Source organism: Lissotriton helveticus, chromosome 9 (genome assembly GCF_964261635.1).
Source record: "Lissotriton helveticus chromosome 9, aLisHel1.1, whole genome shotgun sequence".
Lineage (NCBI taxonomy): Eukaryota > Metazoa > Chordata > Amphibia > Caudata > Salamandridae > Lissotriton > Lissotriton helveticus.
The window spans coordinates 806,507,469-806,531,329 of NC_136070.1; the positions used below are offsets into that span (position 1 = coordinate 806,507,469).

Consider the following 23,861-nt stretch of genomic DNA (forward strand, 5'->3'; position numbering starts at 1 on the left):
CGTCTGTATATATTATACACCCGTAATGTTCCAGAGGCAGGATTTCGGTCGGCAGAGGACATTCATATTCATATTGGAGAAATTCTTGTGTTTTTAAATTAGGATCAAATTCGTATATTACGTCTGTTGCAGCAAGAGAATTAACCCATTGTATCCATCTCGGATGTAGTGCTTTAGCATTTGGAATGCTTGCTTTTGTTACTGCTTCTAGGGCAGGTACTGGTGTAACGATTAATATTCGTTTACCTTGTGCTAGGGCTATTTCTTTTGCTACAGCATTTTGAACCGCAGGTAGAATTTATTTCAGTAGAACTGAATTTCATTTCAGCTTGTGTGTACAAATGTGATTTGTAAGCTATTGGTACCGTTTCTCTCTCATTAGAGGTCAGGTACGTGAATCCGCATCTTCCTGGGATGACTCGGATTACAAGGTTGCGTATGTTCTCGCGTGTTTGCAGTTTTGTTATAGTTAACATGTCTGTTTGTAATGATCTTAAAATTTCTGTGTGTTTCTGAGTCCAATTGATTGGTTTGAAATCAGGTTTTATTAATTCATAGAGAGGTTTAACCCTCTCTGCATAATTTAGAATGTATGTTCTTCCGAAATTCAGGAATCCTAGTATTGATTGTAAATTCTTTAGCGTTTTAGGTGCTTGGAGAACAGCACACTTCTCTAAGAAGTTGTCTGCTAGGCTTTTGCCTTCACTTGATAGTTCATATCCTAAAAACAGGACAGTTAGGTGAGCAATTTGTGACTTTTTAAAGTTGAATTTGTACCCTTCAGCTGTGAACCCAAGTATTATGGTGTTCACTCTTTTCAAGTGAGTCTCCAGGTCATCATCTGTGAGATAGATGTCATTGACATAAGATAATGCCTCATCATCATATATTTGTAGTAACTCTGTTACCCTTGCTGAGAATAATCCTGGGCTATTCTGGAACCCATGTGGGAGTCAACAGAATTGTTTTTGCGACCCCATTGTTGAGAAAGCGGTCAAATACCTGCTTTCAGGTGCAATGTTTTGACAAAAGAATCCATTAGAGATATCTAATGTCGTTTTATACTTTTTACGCACGATGTTATTCATTAGTGCTGCACTGTGTGAGTTTTGTACTGCACATGTTTTGCAGCAGGAGTTTAGGTGTCTGTAGTCCAAAACTAGACAATATGAATCGTCTGGCTTCGAGACAGGAAACAAAGGATTGTTCATTTGTGAGGTGCATGTTTCAATCACCCCCTGATATTCAAGTTGATCTAAGATCTCCCTGACTTGCTTTTTAGCTTCTTGTTTAACAGGATACTGCCTTTGTGCAGTTGGTTGACTTTTTAACTGGATTTTGTGAGGAGGAGAATCCTCATCCCATCCTACATGATTTTTATATAATGCAGGAGCTTGGGCTACTGCCCATTTCCTTGCAAATGTATATTTTTTATGAATTGGAATATGATTTGAAAAGGCAGGCATAATCATTTCTTTGCCATGAGGGCACTCCCTGACAAACTCTGGTGGCCAGTCTTTCTCAGCTAACAGGATGTCATAGCCTTTCGAAAGGTTATCCCAAAAGAGACCCCTTACTTTCCTAGTCTTGTCCCCCTCTATACGCAATGTTATTTCATATAATTTATGGGGTTTGCTAACTCTGGTGTCTGCAGTTTCCACCTGAATGTATTCTTTCGTGTCCACTGTCTCCAGAAGATTCATCAAGATCTTGCGAGCTATAGTTACTTCTGCTGCGCTGTCTAGCATTGTCTGGGCCCACTCTCCGTTTTTCAGTTGTGTCCTCAGTATCCTCGGCATGTTTTATTTTAATACTGGCTACCTTCTTTCTTGGAAATTGTAATTTTTTACTTTGATGAGCAGGTTCCTTGTCTTTGGACTTGACGTGCTCTTCTTTGTGTTCTGACCGTCCTCTTCTTTCCCATTTCTGTGAGGAAGTCTGAAAAGATCGAGAGGGACGTGTATCAATATCTTGATATCTGTCAGGTTTTCTCAATGTATCCCTATCTCTAAGGTTGTATCTTTTCTCAGAGGGCTCCCTCTGGGGAGACTTGCCACCTCGTTCTGGAGATCTTTCTCTCCGTTGAGGAGATCTTCCTCTGGACTGGAATCGTTTTTCTCTGGGAGTGGATTGTTTATTTCCATCCCAACTCTTTTTTGGAGTGTTCAGATTATTTTTAATAAATGTTTTTTCAGGATTTTCAAGTAGTTGGGGATTTACTGGTTTCCCACCCAAACTATCTCTACCTAGTTCTTCATAGGATTTTTCTATGATTCTGGCAAGTTCAAAAGGTTGTTCTGCTATATCTGTTTCTTTCAATTTCTGGCGGGTCGCCACAGATGCTGCTTCTCCTTTTATGTTGGCTAATAATATAGCCAAGACCTGCTTGAAGTCTTTCAGTAATTTCATACCCAGAATTAAAGCAGGTTCTGGACCGTATTCATTTTGAATCTGTCTTAGTACGTCTGGTATAACTGCCATGGACGGAGCACCATGTGTTTTTGTGTAAATCGAAGCAAAGACTGTGCACCAAGTGTCACAGTCCTCCACATGTGGTGCGATCCCCATTGGAAGGCAGATAGTCAGAATTCTGTGTTTCCCATTAGGAGTAGTATCAGGAAATACCGCCTCTATTTGAGTGATTTTCTGGGCTAACCAGAATGGAATCTGTTCCCGTTTTGCGGGAATTTTGCCAATTGCTGATTGTATATTCTGTGGTGTGATTTTATTTGTGTTCCCCTGGTGAGGGGTGGTCTGTGGAATTATTATTGCTGGTTGGACGGTTGAAGCCCGCATGACATATTGAACCAATTGTCTATGTATTTTGATTAGTTGTTTTAGCTGAGCTAAAAGTTCCCGGTCTGGCATTTTTTCAATGTCGGGATGTGGTGTGTAGCTAGCTAGAACCAGCCACATTGCTCCTGGTCTACCTAGTGGACCGAGCCTGGTGATGTGATTTTGATGTTTTAGGGCGCCATTAAACCAGAGCAGGTGCTCTTGGTAAGTAAGTGGGATTTCAACGTCCTCGAAAGGAGCATATTCCTCCGGAGTTTCCCCTATTTTATAATAGTGGAATTCGTGTGTCACAGCGTGTGCTGCTGGAAAATGTATCCATGAATAGAATACCTCTGTCTGCCGATATTCATGGGCCTCTACCACGAATATTACTGTACCACCTCGTGATGATACTCCATTTTCTATAAGTTTTTTAGTTATAGTTCTTCTTACATTTACCGGAATGATTATAGCATTCGGGTCTTCATCTTGGAGACTTGTGTCATCCGCTAGGAGTTGAGCTGCTATTCTAGCTTTCTCCCTTTCATCGTCACTTTCCGCCATTTGCTGACTGAAAGTTTTGTTGCAGATCAAGTTTCAAGGAAACAAATATTAGGTGCACAATATTTTGGAACACTGTATCCTTCAACGTTTACTAAACCAAAAACGAATACATAGGAATCTCTTCCTACTAAGTTCCGGCGGATATTAACCTTTTACCCACTCCAGACGTCTATTGGAGTTTTTACGGGAAAAGGGGTCCGTGTGAAAATGCACGACTGAGTTACTCTAATGTCTTGCGTTAGATTATCGCCTTACCAAACGTTGGGCGCCATGTAGTGTAGTTCCTATATTCCCAATAGGCTGTACGCATTAGAATAATATAAACAGCAGTGTAGACGTAGGACTGAGGTCAACTAGGTCTCTACTGACTATATTAGACTTAATTAGTTTTGCCAGCTAGCTCAGAGGTCACTAGAAACATTCTCGAATGTTCAGGAAAGAGTTAACTCTCCTGATTTAGACAAGAAGGGATTAGCTTCTGACAACCGCATAAACATGACAACTTTGCTCCCTCAGAATAAAGAGTGTATCTCTAGAGTCGTGTGAAAACAATAGACAACTATTTCACTCAGTCAATCGTGCATACTTAGTTTCACCAGAGTGCAGAGAAATAGAGAGACGGGCGTTTTCAATAAAAGGTGTTATTTATTGAGCAGTCTTCTTTCTCATGCAAGAGAAATGAATTGCCACAATTGCAATACTTATCATGAAGTAAAGTGTGTACAGTAAAAGGAGTATTATGAAATAATACTGTAAAAGCATTGATATGGTTTCTTAGCCATATGATACTTTAAAATGGATAAAATATATACATATATAAAAACATTGACTAACGTACTCAACTGGTGCTTCTAAGATACGCCTACCCCGGTGTACCTGACCTAAGCCTAATTTGTGGGAAGGAGTAAGTAAGTTGCAGTTTAAGTTAAGTTGGTTTTTGCCAAGAATCTGAATCAAGAATTCTCTTAAGGGTTTAGTCAGCTCCGTACCTTGGTTCTAGAATGTAGGAGGTCTTGTATCTCTCTCTCAGGACTCAATCTCCCAGCAACCCGCAAGGGTGACTGGAAACACCGGAGCTGGATTTTCTCGGCTTGAGAAAAAGACAGCGTCTCCCTCAGTGCGTCAAATGGGAGGGACGGCTTCCTTCGGCTCTCGCATCAGCTGGGCGTCGGGCAAATAGATAGCCACTCTGCTCCAAACCACCGTGTGTTTGCTTACGGCAACGTTGGTATAATTATACCTGAAAGGTGTCGGGTTTGACGTAGGGTTGGACATAAGACGTCACTAAGAACTAACAGTTCTTTCAGGACTCCAGGTGTTCTTGTGCAAATCAAAACAAAAGCAGGGGGAATTCCCGGGCTGCTGGAGGCTTGGTTTGTTTAAAGAACACGTTGTGCTTTCTAGGAGTCTATGGGAGTAGCCTTGCCGTATTTGGACTGCATGTGCTATTACTAAATATGGATATGATTCTTATGCCGTTATAAGGATATTATTTATTATAACCACATAAGGGCATAAATCGGGAATATCGAATTAGGGTCCTAGATAGAAACACAACAACCTAGTGGGGACCATGGGGCATATTATCAAAGAGGGCGATAAGAGATTATCGCCGCTTTAGCGGCCGTTTTCGGCCGCTAAGTGGCGATAATTCTATCGCCCTATTAGCAAGCTGTCGCTAACAGCAGTTAGCGACAGCTTATAGGCGACAGTAAGCGGTTTGGGGCCCACTTTGCATGTCAGCAATATTTATCGCTAATGACATGCAAAGTGGGCGTACCCAACTTGTTAGCGACTAAAAAACATCGCTCTCACCTATTATCAACGTAGGCGTTGCAATGGAAATATTCACGCTAAGCGCGAATATCTCCAAAAGCTAACGCCTGCTCAGACCAGTTCTTAGCCATTATAACCAATGGGAGGTGGATGTTATGGCTAAGACCCTGTTGGCGTTAATATCGCTGTATTCACAGCGATATTCACGCATTTCGCCGCTGTCGCCGCATATTTTATCACTTTAGAGATAAACGTTCCTAATAGCACGTTATCTCAGCGATAATATCCGGCAATGCTTGGCGATAAAAAAATACTCGCTAAGCCCATTTAGCGATAAATATCACTAGTTGTTGGTAATATGCCCCTGCATCTCTAAAAGAGGTTAGGGAATTTTAGATTTAGAAGGGAGGGAGTCCGCCTATTATTGACAAGATCCCCCCCCCCCACAATATCCTAAAATTACCCCTTAATCCTTTATTTCGATTACATACTCATCAGTTTTCTTCATGCCTACAGTAATGCTATATCTCCTTCTATACTGTGATTTCTAGTCACTACCTTTCCCTGGATTCTAGGATCGTTTTTGCAACACACAAGCAGGTATATCAAGTGCATGTCATAAATATTCATCTCAGCGAAAGCCACATAGAGCACCTTTTTATCCTCTCCTTGTACTGAGAACAATATACCTATAAAACCAAAGTCACCTTTTCACCAAGATTCATCTTCAGTTTTTTGTGAAGGCTTGAAACATCCCACAGGCCTCCCCTTCTTAACCATTAACAATCACTACAAAAGAAAATCATTAATATAATTCCCATCCTCTACTCACTCACTAAGGAGAGATAATGCTTGCTTTCTTAAAACTCATAAACCCCATGTGGCAAGAAGATATGAATCAAACAGTTTTTTCCCCATTCCTTCCATATTATTAAGGGTTCCCTGTATGCTGGTAAAACGCAAGAGGTCGGGACATGGGACTGTTCTGTCAAAATAAATTCCAAGAGCAGTATCAACATAACACAGAAACAAAATATAGTAACTTACCTTGCGAAAATATCAAGAACACACAGCATACTAAAATAATAAAAGATTAAATATCCTAGAATTCTGGTAAGAGACATTTTTATACACAATCCAAGAAAATTACTTCCTGCAGTACTTTCGTAGTAATACCACAGGAGGTTAACCCAGGAAAAGAAAAAAGATCTTTACTCAGAGTCCCAGCAACAACGGTCCCAGCAACAACTGTTGTTTTTCCCTGCTGAAAGTCTATAACTCCTCCACATTCCTTGTGGTCAACTGTACATCAATCCCACAAATGTCCCATATTTGTGGAAGAGGGGGAGCAGCACAGACTACTGACACTGAATTTGTGTGAAAAAGGCCGCTTTTATTGAAACAGGATTAAATCACATATAATCCCTATGCCTTTCACCATACAAAACTAAAACCTCACTATACAAATATGTTCTCCTATGTTAAACTACCTCCCACCCCTAAATGTACCACACCCTCACAAAACTTAAACCTGGGAGTCTCTATCTCTTCCTGAAGTGTCCTCAACAATTGAGACCTTTAAGCTTCCATAAGGTTTTACTGCAACTGTTAACCTCTAACTAACTTAACTACCTAATCAACCTTAACCTGCCTACCTCGTTTTGGCCTGAGCTTGTCTACCTGTTCCATTTCAGCCTGGATTGCCGCTGTCATCAACAATAACATTTGCAAACCCTTTCCAATTTCTCAGCCAACAACCACCAGAAAAAAGGCCCAAGCTCGACTTTTTTTGCCACCCCTCCCCCGCCGCTCAACTACGAATGTTCAGCACTTTATCCAATGCTTCTCTCAATTGCAATAAACACAACGCCATGCCATAGTTCGACAAGTGGACCCTGTCCCTGTGGAAAAGCTCAACAATAGCATTCCATAAATCTGTACGTTCAATTCTGCTTATTCCAAAGTCCCTTCAAGAAGCCTGCATTCCCTTGTTTGTCTTCCTTCTAGCCTTATCTGTTGAAGCCGGCTTAACAGCCCCATGCAATACTCTCCTGGGAATGAACTCTGCCTTCCTGGAGGCAGGGGAACGAGGGTAGGTCTAATGCCGGGTTCCTAACGAGGAACAGAGACACCACTCTTTGGGTGTACTTTTTCTCCGCTGCACCTGATGAGGTCATATCTTATATTTTTAGAGGTTGCCTCACTACGCCAGTAGATACGTTACTAGTGAAAAACAGTGGTAGGTAGCAGTGCACCTTTCCACTCACATGTAGATCTTTTCCCATATTTAATTGTAAAAAATGTTCACGGTCCTGAAGAACTGCCATTGATCATTGCATGACATTTCTAGGGCGAGAAACATGTCGACCATCTGGGAGTAGAGTATGCAATTTGTCTCATTAAGAACCAATAGGCTACCCCTCCCTCATTATTTTAACCAGGCAGGGTCCCTCACAGAATAAAGTCTTGAAGAAGATTCCCTTACCTGTTTTTAAATCACTACACACATCTACATGTAACTAGGCCTCTTACACCCACTGCACCCTTACGGCAAGGAACTAAAGATCTCCGATAAAGAGCCCCTTTAAGAGTGCCCGTCGAGCATTGCAGCGCCGGCCCGACGAGGAGCAGGCTCAAATGATGAAGCATGACACCTAGCTTGCTGGGTGTGTGAGAGCCCTAGTTCCGAAAGGAGGAATTCCCCTCCTTGGCCTCCTGTAACACACTGCCTAACTACACTCACCATGGCACTTTAATGGTGATCACCGCGTCACCTAGAGATAATATAATGAACTCTGCCCACATATTGTGGCACCCTGCTCACTGACTCTGCACACTGTTTTAAATCCTCTTTAATGGTCTCAATAATGCCAACCGTTTCTTTACTACAAGTCGTTTTTACCTAAATGTAAAATCAACACATCTGGGCACTTCCCTCCTACCAACAACTTGCTCAAACAAGCCAGCTCTCTACAGTGCATGCCCTCCTTTTCATGCCTGTGCACGTGGAGCATGTTGGGGTCGAGACCCAGATTTTTGCCATGGCTGCTCGTCTGCCTTTCCGCCCACCTAACAAACAAATGACCCACGATCCATAAGAATATCCTGCAGCCTCCGTACCTGTACCGAACCTCAAAAACAACAACAACTAAAAACTGGCAAAGGCTCAACAAACCCCCTCGCCCCCAACATAACGCTGGAAACATTCAGAAGACCATCTACCTAAACCCATGATGTTCTCCCTACTCCTGCCTCTCCTATCTGCCTCAGTTGCCATCCCTTTGCAGAATGAGTGTGTTTCATAGCCTCTTGCATCCACTCCTATGCATGCCAATGCCTTGTGCAATACAGCCAACAGCTGAAATGCCATCACTGGCCTGCCGTCTAAATGCTGGGAAACTGTCCCTGCTACCGCGAGTCCGAGCCCGTAGAGATGTCCCCTATTTTATCGGCCAAAACCTGTTTACCAGGGAGTCCCAGAGCAAGACTGTCTTACCCTGACCCCTGTATGATCAAACTTGGAGACCCACCTCGCATCGGCGTACCTCTTCCCATACTACCTCCTGCCCCATCACCTAAAAGCTCCGACACCTGAAATGCACCAAAGAACATCCATGTCATCAAGGCTGTGAACAAGAACGATTCTTCATCTCCTCTCAGATCCAGGGCAAACTCCTGTTCACCTCACAAAACACACCCGAAGTCAGAGGCATCCTCTTTGTGCCTTCAAGACCAGACTCCCTGGCCCAACTTTCCAGCATCAGCCTCCACAGTTCCCAGGTCGATGGGGCGTACACCAAAGCAATTTTCCCATGAAGGCTATGCTTGCCACCCTACCTGAGAATGTAACTCTCGACTGCCATTTCTCTATCAACATGAATTGCATTACATCTTCTGTCCGAGCCCAACTATCCCGCCTCCTCAGTGCCCCCTATCCAGAATCCCACCCAGGCTTGACTATATGCCCTTCTCGTAGACAAAGCCAGTGACTCTACCACCAACTGGGGCATCCTCTGTCGCCTATTGACCAAAGCTCCAATGGCATCCTAGTTTTGACTCTATTCGCCTCCAGGCCAGCCCATGAATTCTCTTCCATTGTGAATGATAACGCGCACAACAGCAAAGCGCTCTTCAACATCGTGAAGGAAGTCTCCAACCCCAGCTCCAACACCAACGACGTCCCACCCTCACAAGACCTGTGCGACTCGCTGGCCACCTTCTTCCATCGCAAGATCACAGACATCCACGACAGTTTCAACGCCACGACCACCCGACAACCACTGAGACCTCCGCCCCCACGACCACAATCCGAACCAACCGCCTGGTCTTCTGGACCAACATCAACGACGATGACACCATCAAGATCATGAACACCATCCACTCTGGATCTCCGTCTGATCCACGCCCAACCCACATCTTCAACAAAGCCAGCACATCCATCGCACCCCATCTCTGGAAAGTCATCAACACCTCCTTCGAGACAGCAACGTTCCCGGAGAGCTGGAAGCACGCCGAGATCAACGCCTTACTCAAGAAACCCAAGGCGGACCCCAAGGACCTCAAGAATTTCAGGCCCATCTCCGTGCTCCTGTTCCCAGCAAAGTCATAGAGAAGACCGTCAACGAACAACTGACCCGCTACCTCGAGGAGAACAACATCCTGGACCCTTCCCAGTCCGGGTTCCGCACCAACCACAGCACCGAGACTGCCCTCATCGCTGCCACCGATGACATCAAGTCCCTGCTGGACAACGGAGAAACAGCGGCCCTCATCCTCCTGGACCTGTCAGCCGCCTTCGACACGGTCTGTCACCACATACTACGAACACGTCTCCACAACACTGGGATCCAAGAGAAGGCCCTGGACTGGACCACCTCCTTCCTCTCCGGCAGAACACAGAGCGTCCGCCTTCCCCCTTCCGCTCCGAAGCCACCGAAATCATCTGCGGCAAACCCCAAGGGCTCATCCCTCAGCCCAACCCTGTTTAACATCTACATGGCACCGCTCGTCCACGTCGCCCGTCGGCACGACCTCAACATCCTCTCCTATGCCGGTGATACCCAGCTGATACTCTCCCTCACCAAGGACCCCCACACCGCCAAAACCAACCTTCACGAAGGAATGAAGGCCGTTGCTGAATGGATGAGGAACAGCCGACTGAAGCTGAACTCGGAGAAGACGGAGGTCCTCATCCTCGGATCCAACCCTTCGGCCTGGGACGGCTCCTGGTGGCCGACCGCACTGGGAACCGCTACAACACCCACCGACCACGCACGCAACCTAGGGGTCATCCTCGACTCCACCCTCCCCATGACTAAACAGGTCAACACCGTCTCCTCCTCCTGTTTCAACACCCTCCGCATGCTCCGTAGGATCTACAAGTGGATCCCCACTGAAACAAGAAGAACAGTCACCCAGGCCCTTGTCAGCAGCAGGTTGGACTATGGAAACACCCTCTACGCAGGAGCCTCAGCCAAACTCCTGAGATGGCTCCAACACATCCAGAACGCCTCTGCACGCCTGATCCTCGACATCCCTCGCCGCAGCCACATCACATCCCACCTGAGAGACCTGCACTGGCTCCCGGTCAACAAGAGGATAACCTTCAAGCTCCTCACCCACGCACACAAGGCACTCCACAACACCGGACCAACGTACCTCAACAGACGACTTAGCTTCTACACCCCCACCCGCCAGCTCCGCTCCCCCGACCTCGCCCTCGCAACAGTCCCCCGCTTCCGAAGAGCAACCTCAGGCGGCAGATCATGCTCCCACTTCGCCGCCAAGACCTGGAACACCCTCCCCATCCACCTACGGCAGACCAAAGACCTGCTGACCTTCAAAAAACTCCTCAAGACCTGGCTTTTCGAGCAGTAGCAGCATTCCCCACCCCAGCGCCTTGAGACCCTCAGGGATGCGTAGTGCGCTTTACAAATGATATGATTGATTGAATGATATAAAGCATCTGCAATGTCATTATCCACTCCAGGAACATGTTGTGCCCTAAACAAAACATCATACTTCAGACACCTAAACACAAAAACCTGCAGCAGTTTCAACACCTGAACATCTCTGGCTGACTGCTAGTTTACCCCTTATACCATTGCCACATTGTCATTCTGAAACATGACCTTGTTGTGTGCCAACTGCTCCCCACATAATGTCACTGACACCATTAGGGGGGAAAATTCCATAAAAGCAATATTCCACCCCCGTGTTTCCATTCAGGTGGCCATTCCTATCCGCGCCATTTGCCTTGCCAATATAGACCGAAGCCAATCCCTCACCCAGCATCTGAGTCAATCTGAGAGTCCCGATCCACCTCTTTCAGTGCCACAAGTGGCACTCCATTGAAAGATTCCAAGAAAAGGTACCACATTCTTAAGTCCGCTCTAATCATGTGCTGATGTGGCAACGGCAAACCAAACACGGACATCCCCAACCACCTACATAATATCCTCCCTGCTCTCACTACCCTACAGGCAAAATTCAGATGCCTCAGAAGCACCTGCACTTCCTTAACTGTGACCTTGCTTTTGCCAACATGGCATCCAGAAGCAATTGCTTTGTCAGTTTTTTATCCTCAGACAGTCGGGCTTCTGACTCAATTTCAATTCCCAAGACGGACAGCACTGTACTGGATCCCACTGTCTTCTTCAGTGCTAATGGCCCCCACAGATCCCCCATGAGCTCCTGAAAAATTACCGGCAGCAGCTGGCAGTCTGTGGAACTGGCTTTACCCACAAAAAAGAAGTAATTGAGTTAGTGTGTGATGTGTTCTTGACCGTGCACCATGAAAACAGCCATTGCAGGAAGGTACTAAACCGTTCAAACAGAGCACAGGAGATTGAACGCCCCATACGGGAGCACCTTGTCAACATACCACTGCCCTTCAAACTGAATGCCCAACAGCTGAACGTCTTCTGGGCGTATGGCATCAAGCAGAAAACCGACTTGATGTTGCTCTTAGCCATTTGCTCCCCTGGTCCTACTCTCTCCACTAATGATGTAGCCATGCCCACTGAGGAGTATTTCACCGACACCTGGTCATCTGGGATGAAATTGTTAACAGAGTTACCTTCTGGCCATGAGAGTTGTTGTTTCAACCTGAATTGCCCTTTTTCTTTTTTCAGAAACACTCCGATAGGGGACACAGTCAAGTTCACCATAGGCCAATCATTGGATGGGCCGGCCATCCTGCCCCCTGTATTTCTTTCCGCAATTTATCCTTCACCACCTGCTTGAATGCTCTGACAGATTTGAGATTGTTTGCCCACCTGCACATCTTCGCCCTTCATACCCCAATCTAAACCCCCTTCCAAACCCCTGCCACAGCAGCCTGGCATCCTCCTTCTGATCGTAATGTGATAGCTAGAATACAAGTTGCTATAGAATAATTGGGGTGGGAGCCCTTACCCCAGGTCCTTGTGTGCCCTGTTCAGCTCTGAAGGTTGACGTTTGATTATGCTGCCGTTTAGCCATGAACCCCTGTTGCTGCTGCCACTGCCCTTAGGAAGAACTGGTGTGTCCCTCCCACCCCATGGTAACGGATAAGGGTATGTCTATCGGCGGCATTGGAATATTAATGCCACACTCTTTTTGAGGCTATTGGAGTAGCTTTACATCGAAGATTAGTTGTATTTCCTATGGCATGCTGGATTTGAGTCGTCATAACCCTTTCATGAGCATATCTATTAATGGTGCAGAAGATGCAGTGGCACCAGGGCCCAGACAGAGGCTGTAGAGTCTCACTAAACATTAATTAGGGCTGTATTTTACCACCCATACTGCAGTGGTAGGACTTTTCCATTGCTTGCACTGCAGCCTTATGGACCCTTGCTCCAACACTGGCCCTTCCCAACTAAAGTTACCTCTGAGGAGTGTAGTAACCAAAGGGAGGCGATTTGTCATCCGGCTGGAGTGCAACAGTAATCTAGTCAGTAACCACTGACTGCCATCGGAAAAGTCCTTACTTTATGGCATCAGTTCCATCTTTCCAGAGAGCACCTTTTGGATGCTGTGGTAGTTATTCCATTACTTGATTGGAAGCATTTTGGATCTATGGTGATAGATTTTTGTAGCATTGTTATTGCCAGGCGCAGCCAGTACAGGTAACAGCAGTGGGGCAATGCGGGGCGGGAGTCGATGTGGTGGGATAGGGCACAGAGTCGCAGATGCGACAAGCGCAAGGTAAGTAGTTTTATTTAGTTAATTTTCCCTATCCCATCGTATGTCGACTCCCCCTGCCCCCACCGCTCTTACCTGTACTGGCCGTGCCTGGTTATAGCTATATATAAGTGCTGTTTGAGGCCTGAACTTTAAAAGTAGGGCGGTCAAACATACATGTCTACTTTCTGAACTTGTAACACTTTTGTAATTTAAACAGTCACTATCTCAGCCTGTAGGATCAGTGAAAGTTAAGGGATATGTCGGCTATCGCAACCTGCTGTCTACGGCCTAACAGTGAAATCTGTGTCTTCCCTTTTTTCCATCCAGCTTCTTACAAGTACGCTTTCATTCATGTATACATTTCTGATAATTAACAGGAAAGGAGCAGGGTGGTTAATTTAAAAGAAGTAACGGCAGACGTGACGGGAGATGCTTTTTACATTTAAAAGTACATGAAACCATGTAAAACTGCATACACGTACTTTAAATGCTTTAAAACTTATCAGGCACATGCATCATTGTTGGCTTTTGCGATTTCTTAATTGCGATTTTTAAGGAATCGCAATTAAGAAATCGCAAAAGCCTATGCATGAAGAAATCGCTGATTGTGAGTCGAAATTAAGGAATACCTCCCCATTCTTTCCTATGGGCCTAGAGGCCTATAGGCATGAATGGGAAGACATTCTCAATTTGCGATTCGCAATTAGCGAATCGCAAATTGAGAATGCGATTACAAGGGTGCAGGGGTGTCCAAAGGACACCCTGTTGCACCCCTGAAATTAATCTGTGCACATATGTTATGCACACACATGCCCTAAGGGCAATTTGTGTGCACAACATGAAACTTTGAAAAATGCACAAAAGTGCATTTTTCAAAGTTTTCGCAAATTACCATGAGGTTCAACCTCATGGTAATTTGCTCCCCCTTATTGCGAAATCGCAATTTTGAAAGCTTTCATGCATTGAATTTAAGGAATCGCAAAATGCGATTCCTTAAATGCAATCGCAATTTGAGAACTCGCAAATATTTGCGAATTCTCAAATTGCAAAGGCCTTCACCCTTGATGCATCCCAAAAGCTGATTTTGCAATCGCAAACGGCCGATTTTTGCGTTTCGCACCGTTTGCGATCGCAAAAAGCTTTGATGCATGTGCCTGTATGTCTTTTATCAGATTGACTTGCTCAATGTTGAAATAAAATATATAGTACCTTCTTGGATGGAGGGATCAACACTCATGTGGCATGCTTGGCAAACCATGAGGTATCTGAACATTTAATATATTACCCTTCAAAACTGCCTGTTTACCATGTGGTCAATTTCTTTCAAAACCTGGCTGTTATTTTTTACTACATTTTTTTACTCAATCGATAAGCAGTACATCAGATAGTATAAAAACATGTGCACTGTAGTATCTCAATGTTGGCAATACGTATTGTCGATATAAACGCCCAAAGTTTCTACAGTTATTATGTAAGGCGATAGAATGAATCGAAAATAGAAATAGTACAAACGTTTATATTCGGTATCCAGCATATTATAAATAATACTCATAAAGCACATATCACCCTCTGTTTATCAAAGAAACTGAACCAGGGACTGAAAATGTAGAAGGAAAGAAAAATAATATAAGGATAGAGAAAGAAGTGTGATAAATTTCCTCAGGGTTTTTTAAACTGAAATTCACTGGGGTAGAGTTTAGCCCAACAATCACGGGAGAAAGAGTAGTGAGTGGAGGGGCGTCGGTGTTCCTTTTACTGCATTGATGATTATTTCCGGGTTCATGAGTGCTGTTGAGGATAATCGTACCCTCAGTGAGGCAGAGAAGGAGGGTGGTGACTGGAAAGAGCGGGGCAAGGGCAGTGGCGTAACGATAATTGAGGGGGCCCCCCTGCCAGGTACGTGAAGGGCCCCCCTCCGGACTCTATTAGGAGCTCTCATGCTGAAGTGCAGTGCTGAGGGGGCCCCCTTGAGCTTGAGGGCCCCCCCGCACTGCGGGGGATGCGTGGGCCTGTGTTACGCCCCTTGAAGCTGGAAGCAAGATGAATTAACCGCCTTCAGTTGGAACTCGGAGGCCTATTTATGAGAACCCTGTGTCAATTTGCACCACGTAATGTGGCACATGTGTGACCAGGGCTCTCATTTCGATTTATGAAGTCATGTAGACCCACCCAGCATGGCTTTGTGTGGCCTATTAAATCACGAGTAAGGCGACGCAGCGCAAAACGCGGCGTCGCTTTTCTCTGCACCCAAGAGGCGTTCCATGGGCATTGCGGTGGGCTTTCCCAATAAACATCCATGGAATTTGACGCTGGCCCATATTTACGAAGTGATGTAAACCTGTGAACGCACAAAATCCGTACGCCTCCGGAGGTGAGGCGTAACAAGGAGAAATATGTTTATTTCTCCTTGTTTTTTCCTCTTTCCATATGTGCTGCACATTCTGCTGCACACATAAAAAGAGGAAAGCACCTCTATGGATTGCTTTTGTGCAGGAAGGTGACCCTTCCTGCACGAAAATATTCCTGCATGCAATGGAGGCACACTTGCACCATGGTGCAAGTGTGCCAACGTTGGGGCTGTGGCTGCGGAAACGGCATTCCTCTCCAATGACAGGATTGCACTGTATTGCTTAAATACTGTGCATGCCTGCACTTTCCCTTTGGCATATGGCAGGGCAGTAAGGTGCCTTGCTGCGCTGTCCTACGCCAAAATCCCATAAATGAGGCCCTCAGAGTCTGAACATATAAGGGCGCAGGAATAGAAGCAAATGTAAGTGAAGTGCATTGGTTTCTCCATAGATACAAGATCGTGTTTTCGAACTCTACAATGATTTCCTCGCACTCAGCAACACTTTTAATTGGATAACAAAGGCTATCACTATACAAAACATAGCAATATAGCACAATGCTTGTGGTGATAATCTGATACTCAATTCAAGTGTTTTTTTTATCTATTAATTATGTTACCTTTATTGTTTTTAATTACAGATTTTCCATTAACTTTGCATGCAGCAATGGTGATATTGCATTCCACTTCAACCCACGATTTGATGAAGGCGGGGTTGTGGTTTGCAATACAATGCAGCACAATACATGGGGCACCGAGGAGAGGAAGCAGCACATGCCATTCCAGAGAGGGATGTATTTCGAGGTCATTGTTAATGTCAAGAACCACTGCTTCCAGGTACTGCACCCATGTATTCTCTAATAACAGATTCCTTCATTTTCTCTGAAGGAGAGGTATGGTCTCACTCTGCACTTGGCCTATCACTGGGGAGGGGGATGCCCCATGAATAGCAAATCAACAATATTGATGGGACAGAATATCAAGGACAGAATATTAAAATAAAGTATCAATAGGTAAGTATGTCTAGATATTCTATACATAACTCCACATATATGTACCTATGCAATACATATATCTACAAGGTACTTTGATGTGGAATGAGTAATAGTAAATATATATTGTCCTATCTGCACCTACCTTTAGATATTTTGTCGCATGGTATTCTGCCCTCGATATTAGTATGCCACAATGTTTTTCATATCGATATTCAGTAGTACTGTCACCGGTGAGATTACTTTGATTGTTTAAGAGGTTTCCTAACTGAGTTCAGCCCGTTCCCTGATTTCCGTCTGGAGACACCCACTAGAAGATGCTCAGTGGGCATCAGTCTCTCTGTGCATTTATTCCCTGGACCCTCTTTGACTGAGACAGAAAAGTATTACGTGTGCCCATTCAAACTGGACATTTCTAGAGCAGAGCTCAATCTTCATTGGTGTGACCCCTTTTTCGGTTTCGCCTGCACAGCACGTGCGCTGTGCTTAAGAAATCTATTGTTTTTCATATATACTTAAAAGGGACTTTCATACTGCTTCCTCTCTTTCCTGGCTTCTCATTGGTTCCTGTGCATGCCACTTACCTTTCCTCCATTTCCATTGGCTGTAGCAGATTTTCCTGCATTTACCAATACTTGTTCCTCCTCTGCTTCTCTTATCAGTTTCCCACCGCTGAAATACTGTTAACATCCAATTTGTTGGAACTATATTTTCATAAAGTTTTGCCTTTTACTTTTGCAGTATATTTATATAACAATTTATCACCCTGAGAGATTGCATGATTTGCATAGAATCACAGGATGTTGCACGGCACCACCGAGACTCGAACAGTGATCCCCAGCTGCAGGCAGCAGATCTGGCAGCTGAACCACATCCTAAAACTATAAACATCAAATCCATAAAATAAATATATACACCAGTCTTAAAAATAGAAATATTAAAACATTGCAAAATCTACGAACAATCATGACTCCTTTATCAGAGGCATTGCATTGTTTAAACCCATTAAAAATCTTGCAAATGCGCAAACTACATCCATCTATTGCAAATGAAGGAAAAAATGCTCCTGCTACCGTTCTAACCCTTACATTACATTTTATTAACACAGGTTTTACAATTGTTGACGTACATTTAAAAAGTAAAACGGTTCAGTACAATATCTTGGGTGCAAATTCAAGCCACAGCTATAAAAAACCTTCAGGATTTTTAAGTCTGTATTTTTAAATAACTTCTAATTTCCGCTATTTTCAAATGTGAATAATCACTGATTTTGAAAGTGAAAAGGAACTGCAGCTTTTTTGTTCTTTGACTAGGTGTCTGTCAATGGCCAGCACTTCCTGGAGTACCAGCATCGCATTCCTCTGCACACTGTCTACAGCTTGGACATTGTTGGGGATGTAACTGTGAACTGCATCAACTTTACTGGCCCGTCTGTGAGTATACTACTATCATATCATATATTTCTATATTCGGTTTTTGTCATGTTAAAAACCATAAAAGCATTTTTCCTAAAATAGGTTACATTTCACATTCTACATTAATACAAGAAACTGATTCCTAAAATAATTCATAAAAAGACATGTTTGATAAAAGAGACAAACAGATTAAGTATTGAGTAAAAACATCATATTACATTACACATAAGCTTCTAGGTGGACAATTCATCTTATTAAAACGCATGTTTAAAATTTTTAGTTCACTGTATCATCAGATAATTTTTATATTTCCAATCGATGGCGAAAGATGCATTTCAAGAACTTAACAATGTACCTTGATGTCCACTCTTCATCCAGATATTGTATGGCTAACTAGGCCGGGCGGCATCTTCTGATGCCCATGAGTTTTAATAGCGGGATTAGCCAAATCTTTCTATACTCCCTGTAGTATTTGCAAAAAAAGAAAGTATGGATGGTTGTCTGGATTGAGATCTCATCACACGGGCATCGTGGTAAAACAGTGTCCCAGTTATTTCTTGTTGGAAATGCAACCAAAAGGTGTAACATATTTAATCTAAACCTGATTAAAAGAAATCTCTCAAAGGAGGTGAAATCATAAGTTAAATATGGCTGTATATTAAAAGTCGTTTGAACGGACATGCAGTGTTGGACAGATGGTTTAGAGGCTTCATTAGCAGTCCGTAGTTCTTCAAGGTGGGTAAGGGACAACACTTGTAGTGCCTTCCTAGTCAATGACCGAATAGAGGTTGGAACCATATAGTGTTTTACTAATCCTAAGTCGTTTAAAAAGGATTTTATGTATGATAACCAACCTATTTTGCATGAGAGGTCTAAACACATACAGTCTAAAATAATTTGCTATGTAAATATGTTTTTATCTGACGACCATATGCGATGCCATAGAAGAAGGGGTTGTATTCTAGCTAGATCCGAGATGTAGGGAATCCCCAGTTCCATATGGCATGAGAAAGTAGATGCACTCTTAGGTAACATTAAAAGAAATCTCAAAAAACATTTTCTGCCACTTGTAGATTATTTGTATTTGCATAGCCCCACACTCCAGCCCCGTATAACGCTACAGATTGGCATTTTGCTTTTTATATTTTTAAAAGCTCCTCTGGTGGCCTCTTTCCCAGTTTTTGTTTTAGAAGTTTACAAGGGCCTTAGTAGTTCTCATGAGATGGAATTTTCTGGACTCAATGGCTGCATTCCAGTTAAGTTTATGGTCTATGATAATTCCCAGGTATGGGTATTGTGCTGTAGGTGCTAGTTTCTCCTGATTTAAGAATATATCCTTTGTCCTTTTTTTCCCAGGACCAGCTGTCATGACAAAGGTTTTTTTAATATTAATTCGTAAATTCAGCTTACCCATAAATTCAGAATATCTGTTTAGGGCCTTCTGTAACTCTAAGGGGGTGCGGGCCAATATCACGGCATCATCCGCGTAGAGTAGAGCAGGAATCAGACGATTTTTCTCTTGCGGAAGGTCCTAGCTCCCATTCAACATAGCCCTCTCCAAACCATTGGTGTAGAGCGTAAAAAGGAAGGGAGCCAGGACACAGCCTTGTCTGACTCCTCTTTCGACCCCAAATGACGAAGATAGTTTGCCCTTAACCCCAAACCTTACCCTTGCTGAAGCATTGGAATATAATTCACGGAGGAAGTTTACCAGAGGTACATCCACCCCCATGTCTAGTAGCACGGACCAGAGTTTTTTTTATGGCAAATGCAGTCAAAGGCTGCTGACAGGTCTACATATACCATGTAGATACTGCCTGCCTTTGCACAAACGTATTTCCCTAATAACAATGTAAGGTTTAGGGCTTGTTCAACTGTCCCTAGGCCCTCCCGGAACCCGAACTGAATATCCAAGAGTATCCTGCCATCGTCCGCCCATCCCTGGAGGCGTTCTAAAATAATTCTGCCCACCACTTTGCCCAAGGAATCCAGCAATGAGATCGGTCGATAGCAGGAAACCTCCTGACGCGCCCCCTTTTTAAAAATAGGGACCGTAACAGATTTGGACCATGAGTCCATTAGTCCCACCTCACACGCTGCTTTAAGTACCCTCGTCAGAATTGGAGCCCAGAGATCTATATTCGATTTAAATAGATCTATTGGGACCCCGTCGGGGCCAGGAGCCTTACCATTTTTACTGGCTTTTAATGCCTGTACAACGTCATTAATAGTGATCTCAATTTTTAATGGGTAGGGATTTACTGGAGGAGCAGAAATTGTGGAGTCAAGCCTACCCTCGTTTACTGGGCCTTTCTCAAAAATCTTTGAGAAGTGCTCTACCCATGCCACTTCATCAATGGCCACCTCAATGGTGGGTATATCTTAAAGATCAATTAAAAAAGGGGATTTGATCACGGCCCAAAAGGCTGAGCTATTTTTATGAATGCTACTTTTGTATAATTGATCCCATAGTGCCTGTTTCAATTCTGCTTTCCTATCCTTTATAGCTATATTATATTCCCTCCTCAGCGTTGTTATTTCCTGAGGTGCTCTGTGTGGTTTTTGCAGAGATTTTTTTAGTTTGGAAAGCGCTAATGTACATCTATGGTTAAACCATCCTACTTTTTTTGACCTGTTTTTTTTTTTATTTTACGGAAAGTACATCATTGATTGTTTTTAAAACCTCCCTAAAGTTGCTTAATACTTCCTCATCCGGTATGGACAGGTCTAAGCATTTAAGGTTGGAAGGATAGACCGCTTTTATGACTCTCATGGTGATTTCTGGGGATCAACCTTCTCCCATTTTAGAGAATATCCATTTAATCTGTCCAAATGTAGTGTATTTTGCCTCAATGCACTAGCTATGCTTTGAGTGCGGTGTTCGTGAAGTGGTTGAAATGTTATACCAAGAGCGCAGTGGTCACTTAAGACATTAATGAGTGTTTCAAACCCAGTAGCACGATTACCCACCGTGTTTGATATTAAAATAAAATCAATGGTAGTATACCTATCCCTACCAATAAATGTTGCATCCGGCCGATGGGTTGCAGGTTTTTTTTTGTTTGCGATTTGAAGATCCAAATCAAGAAGAATTACGTTTAAAATAGTTCCCACAATTGAGTGCGAGAAGTGAATAACGGGATCCTCATATTCGTCCGTTAACCCACACAAATTCCAATTACCATGTTGGCAAAGATGCTAGTAAAAATCACCTCCCCAGATAATGGTGGCTCCTTCAGCCAATTCCCTTGTTGATACCGATAGCTGGAGTCGCAGCTGTCGCAATACCGTCAGTAGTTCTCCAACTGGTAAATTATTATAAAAATTTACCAGGAGAACAGTCTCCCCTTTACCAAAACGGGTACTTAGAATTTGGAAAATTGCCTCTAAGGCCACAGTGGTTATTTGCACGCCCCTATCAAATTATAGATAAAAATACTCAGACCCCCTTTCGCCCTCCTGTTGTGTTTCTATCTAGGACCCTAATTCGATATTCCCGATTTTTGCCCTTGTATGGCTATAATAAATAATATCCTTATAAAGGCATAAGAATCATATCCATATTTAGTAATAACCCATGCTGTCCAAATACGGCATGGCTACTCTTCTAGACTCCTAGAAAGTACAACGCGTTCTTTAAACAAACCAAGCCTCCAGCAGCCCGGGAAATCCCCCTGCTCTTGTTTTGATTTGCACAAGAACTCCTAGAGTCAGAAAGAACTGTTAGTTCTTGGTGATGTCTTATGTCCAACCTTACGTCAAACCCTGCACCTTTCAGGTATAAATATACCAACGTTGCCTTAAGCAAACACACGGTGGTTTGGAGCAGAGCGGCTATCTACTTGCCCGGAAGCCCAGCTGATGCGAGGAGCCGAAGGAAGCCGCCCCTCCCCTTTGACGCACTGAGGAAGACGCTGTCTTTTTCTCCAGCCTAGAAAATCCAGCTCCGGTGTTTCCAGCCACCCTTGCGGGTGGCTGGGATATCGAGTCCTGAGAGAGAGATACAAGACCTCCTACATTCTATTACCAAGGTACGGAGCTGACTAAACCCTTAAGAGAATTCTTGATTCAGATCCTTGGCAAAAACCAACTTAACTTAAACTGCAACTTACTTACTCCTTCCCATGTATTAGGCTTAGGTCAGGTACACCGGAGTAGTCGTAGATTAGAAGCACCAGTTGAGTACATTAGTCAATGTTTTTATGTATGTATATATTTTATCCATTTTAAAGTATCATATGGCTAAGAAACCATATCAATGCTTTTACAGTATTATTTCATAATACTCCTTTTACTGTACGCACTTTACTTTATGATCAGTATTGCAATTGTGGCAATTCATTTTTCTTGCATGAGAAACAAGACTGCTGAATAAATAACACCTTTTATTGAAAACGCCCGTCTCTCTATTTCTCTGCACTCTGGTGAAACTAAGTACGCACGATTGACTGAGTGAAATAGTTGTCTATTGTTTTCACACGACTCTAGAGATACACTCTTTATTCTGAGGGAGCAAAGTTGTCATGTTATATGGTTGTCAGAAGCTAATCCCTTCTTGTCTATCCAGGGAAGTTAAACTCCTCCTTGTTTACTCGAGAAAGTTTCTAGTGACCTCTGAGCTAGCTGGCAAAACTAACTAAGTCTAATATAGTCAGTAGAGACCTAGTCGACCTCAGTCCTACGTCTACACTGCTGTTTATATTATTCCAATGCGCAGAGCCTATTGGGAATATAGGAACTACACTACACTCCCAGATGCTACATGTAATGCAGGTGAAAAATACGTTTTGTAACCTTCCAGGTGTATTACACTGGTGATCCATGTCTCTTGGAGACATATTATATTAAAATTACGGAATAAATCCAGCCCGGTACCATTCATTACCTTTGGGCGCAATCCAGCTATATTCCAAAAAAGGAACATTATCGGCGCACCTACTGTAACTGGGTTATTATCCACTGACACTTTGGCATGCTCTTCTGATGGAACTCCCGTTTTTTCTAGGGGCACGGTAGTTCCACACTCATTTATAAATGATAGAATTTCTAATAGCCTGTTGTCTTTGCTAGTTAGTTCAGTGCTGACTGACACCTCTTCAGTGTGATTTAGTGCCGCTAACTGTGTGCCAATATCCGCTAATATGGACTGTTTACCTTTAAAAATAGCCTTTTTAGTTACTAGAGTTACTGGTTGTTTTGGTTCATAGTACTCCCCAGAGGCCTGGTCGGGAAGTCAATCGACTCCTTCCAACCCAGAAAGCATGGAGAAACGATTAAAAGTAGGAACGTTAAACCCAAGGGTATACTACTATAAACTCTTGTACATGGACTGACCTTTGTGCCCACATAGACAGAGGTCACCATATCTCATGTGATATGTGGTAGGACTGGATATTTCATCATCTACACAGACTACCACTACACTAAGAAGGTAAGTATACATGAGTTGAGAACAGTAAATATGCTTATCTTGCCAATTTAGTGGTAGACAATGTAGTGTGTTGTTGAATTTTTGTTGGTCACGATTGCTGACCTTGAAATAGTGATGACATTCCGCCATCCACATTTATCGAACGTTTCGCGGCCTGCCACCCTGTCCTTGTAGTTCATTGTCGAATAGATGAAATATTAATTATTTTTTGCAAATGTATTGCATATGTATTGTCATGTCTGTTTTTTTCTTATACAAACGCATGTTTACATTTCTATAGTTCTTTTGATATTTCTTGGTGCTCGCCTCCATAAGTCCTTAGATCTGTGTTGTGCAGCTGTTCCAATATAAAAATACTTGTCATGCTATCAGTATGTGCCATTTTATTTTAA

The 23,861-nt window shown here is 43.4% G+C and overlaps 1 protein-coding gene across 2 annotated transcripts in view; it reads left to right on the forward strand.

Moving 5' to 3' along the window:
- Positions 1 to 23,861, forward strand: part of LOC144781885 (galectin-4-like) — a 297,786-nt gene that overhangs the window by 189,766 nt on the left and 84,159 nt on the right. For both annotated transcript variants that reach the window (XM_078660936.1, XM_078660937.1), the window contains exons 3-4: positions 16,273 to 16,468; positions 17,937 to 18,056. In XM_078660936.1, the coding sequence (XP_078517062.1) occupies positions 16,273 to 16,468; positions 17,937 to 18,056 (316 nt within the window). The remainder of the gene's footprint in view (positions 1 to 16,272; positions 16,469 to 17,936; positions 18,057 to 23,861) is intronic.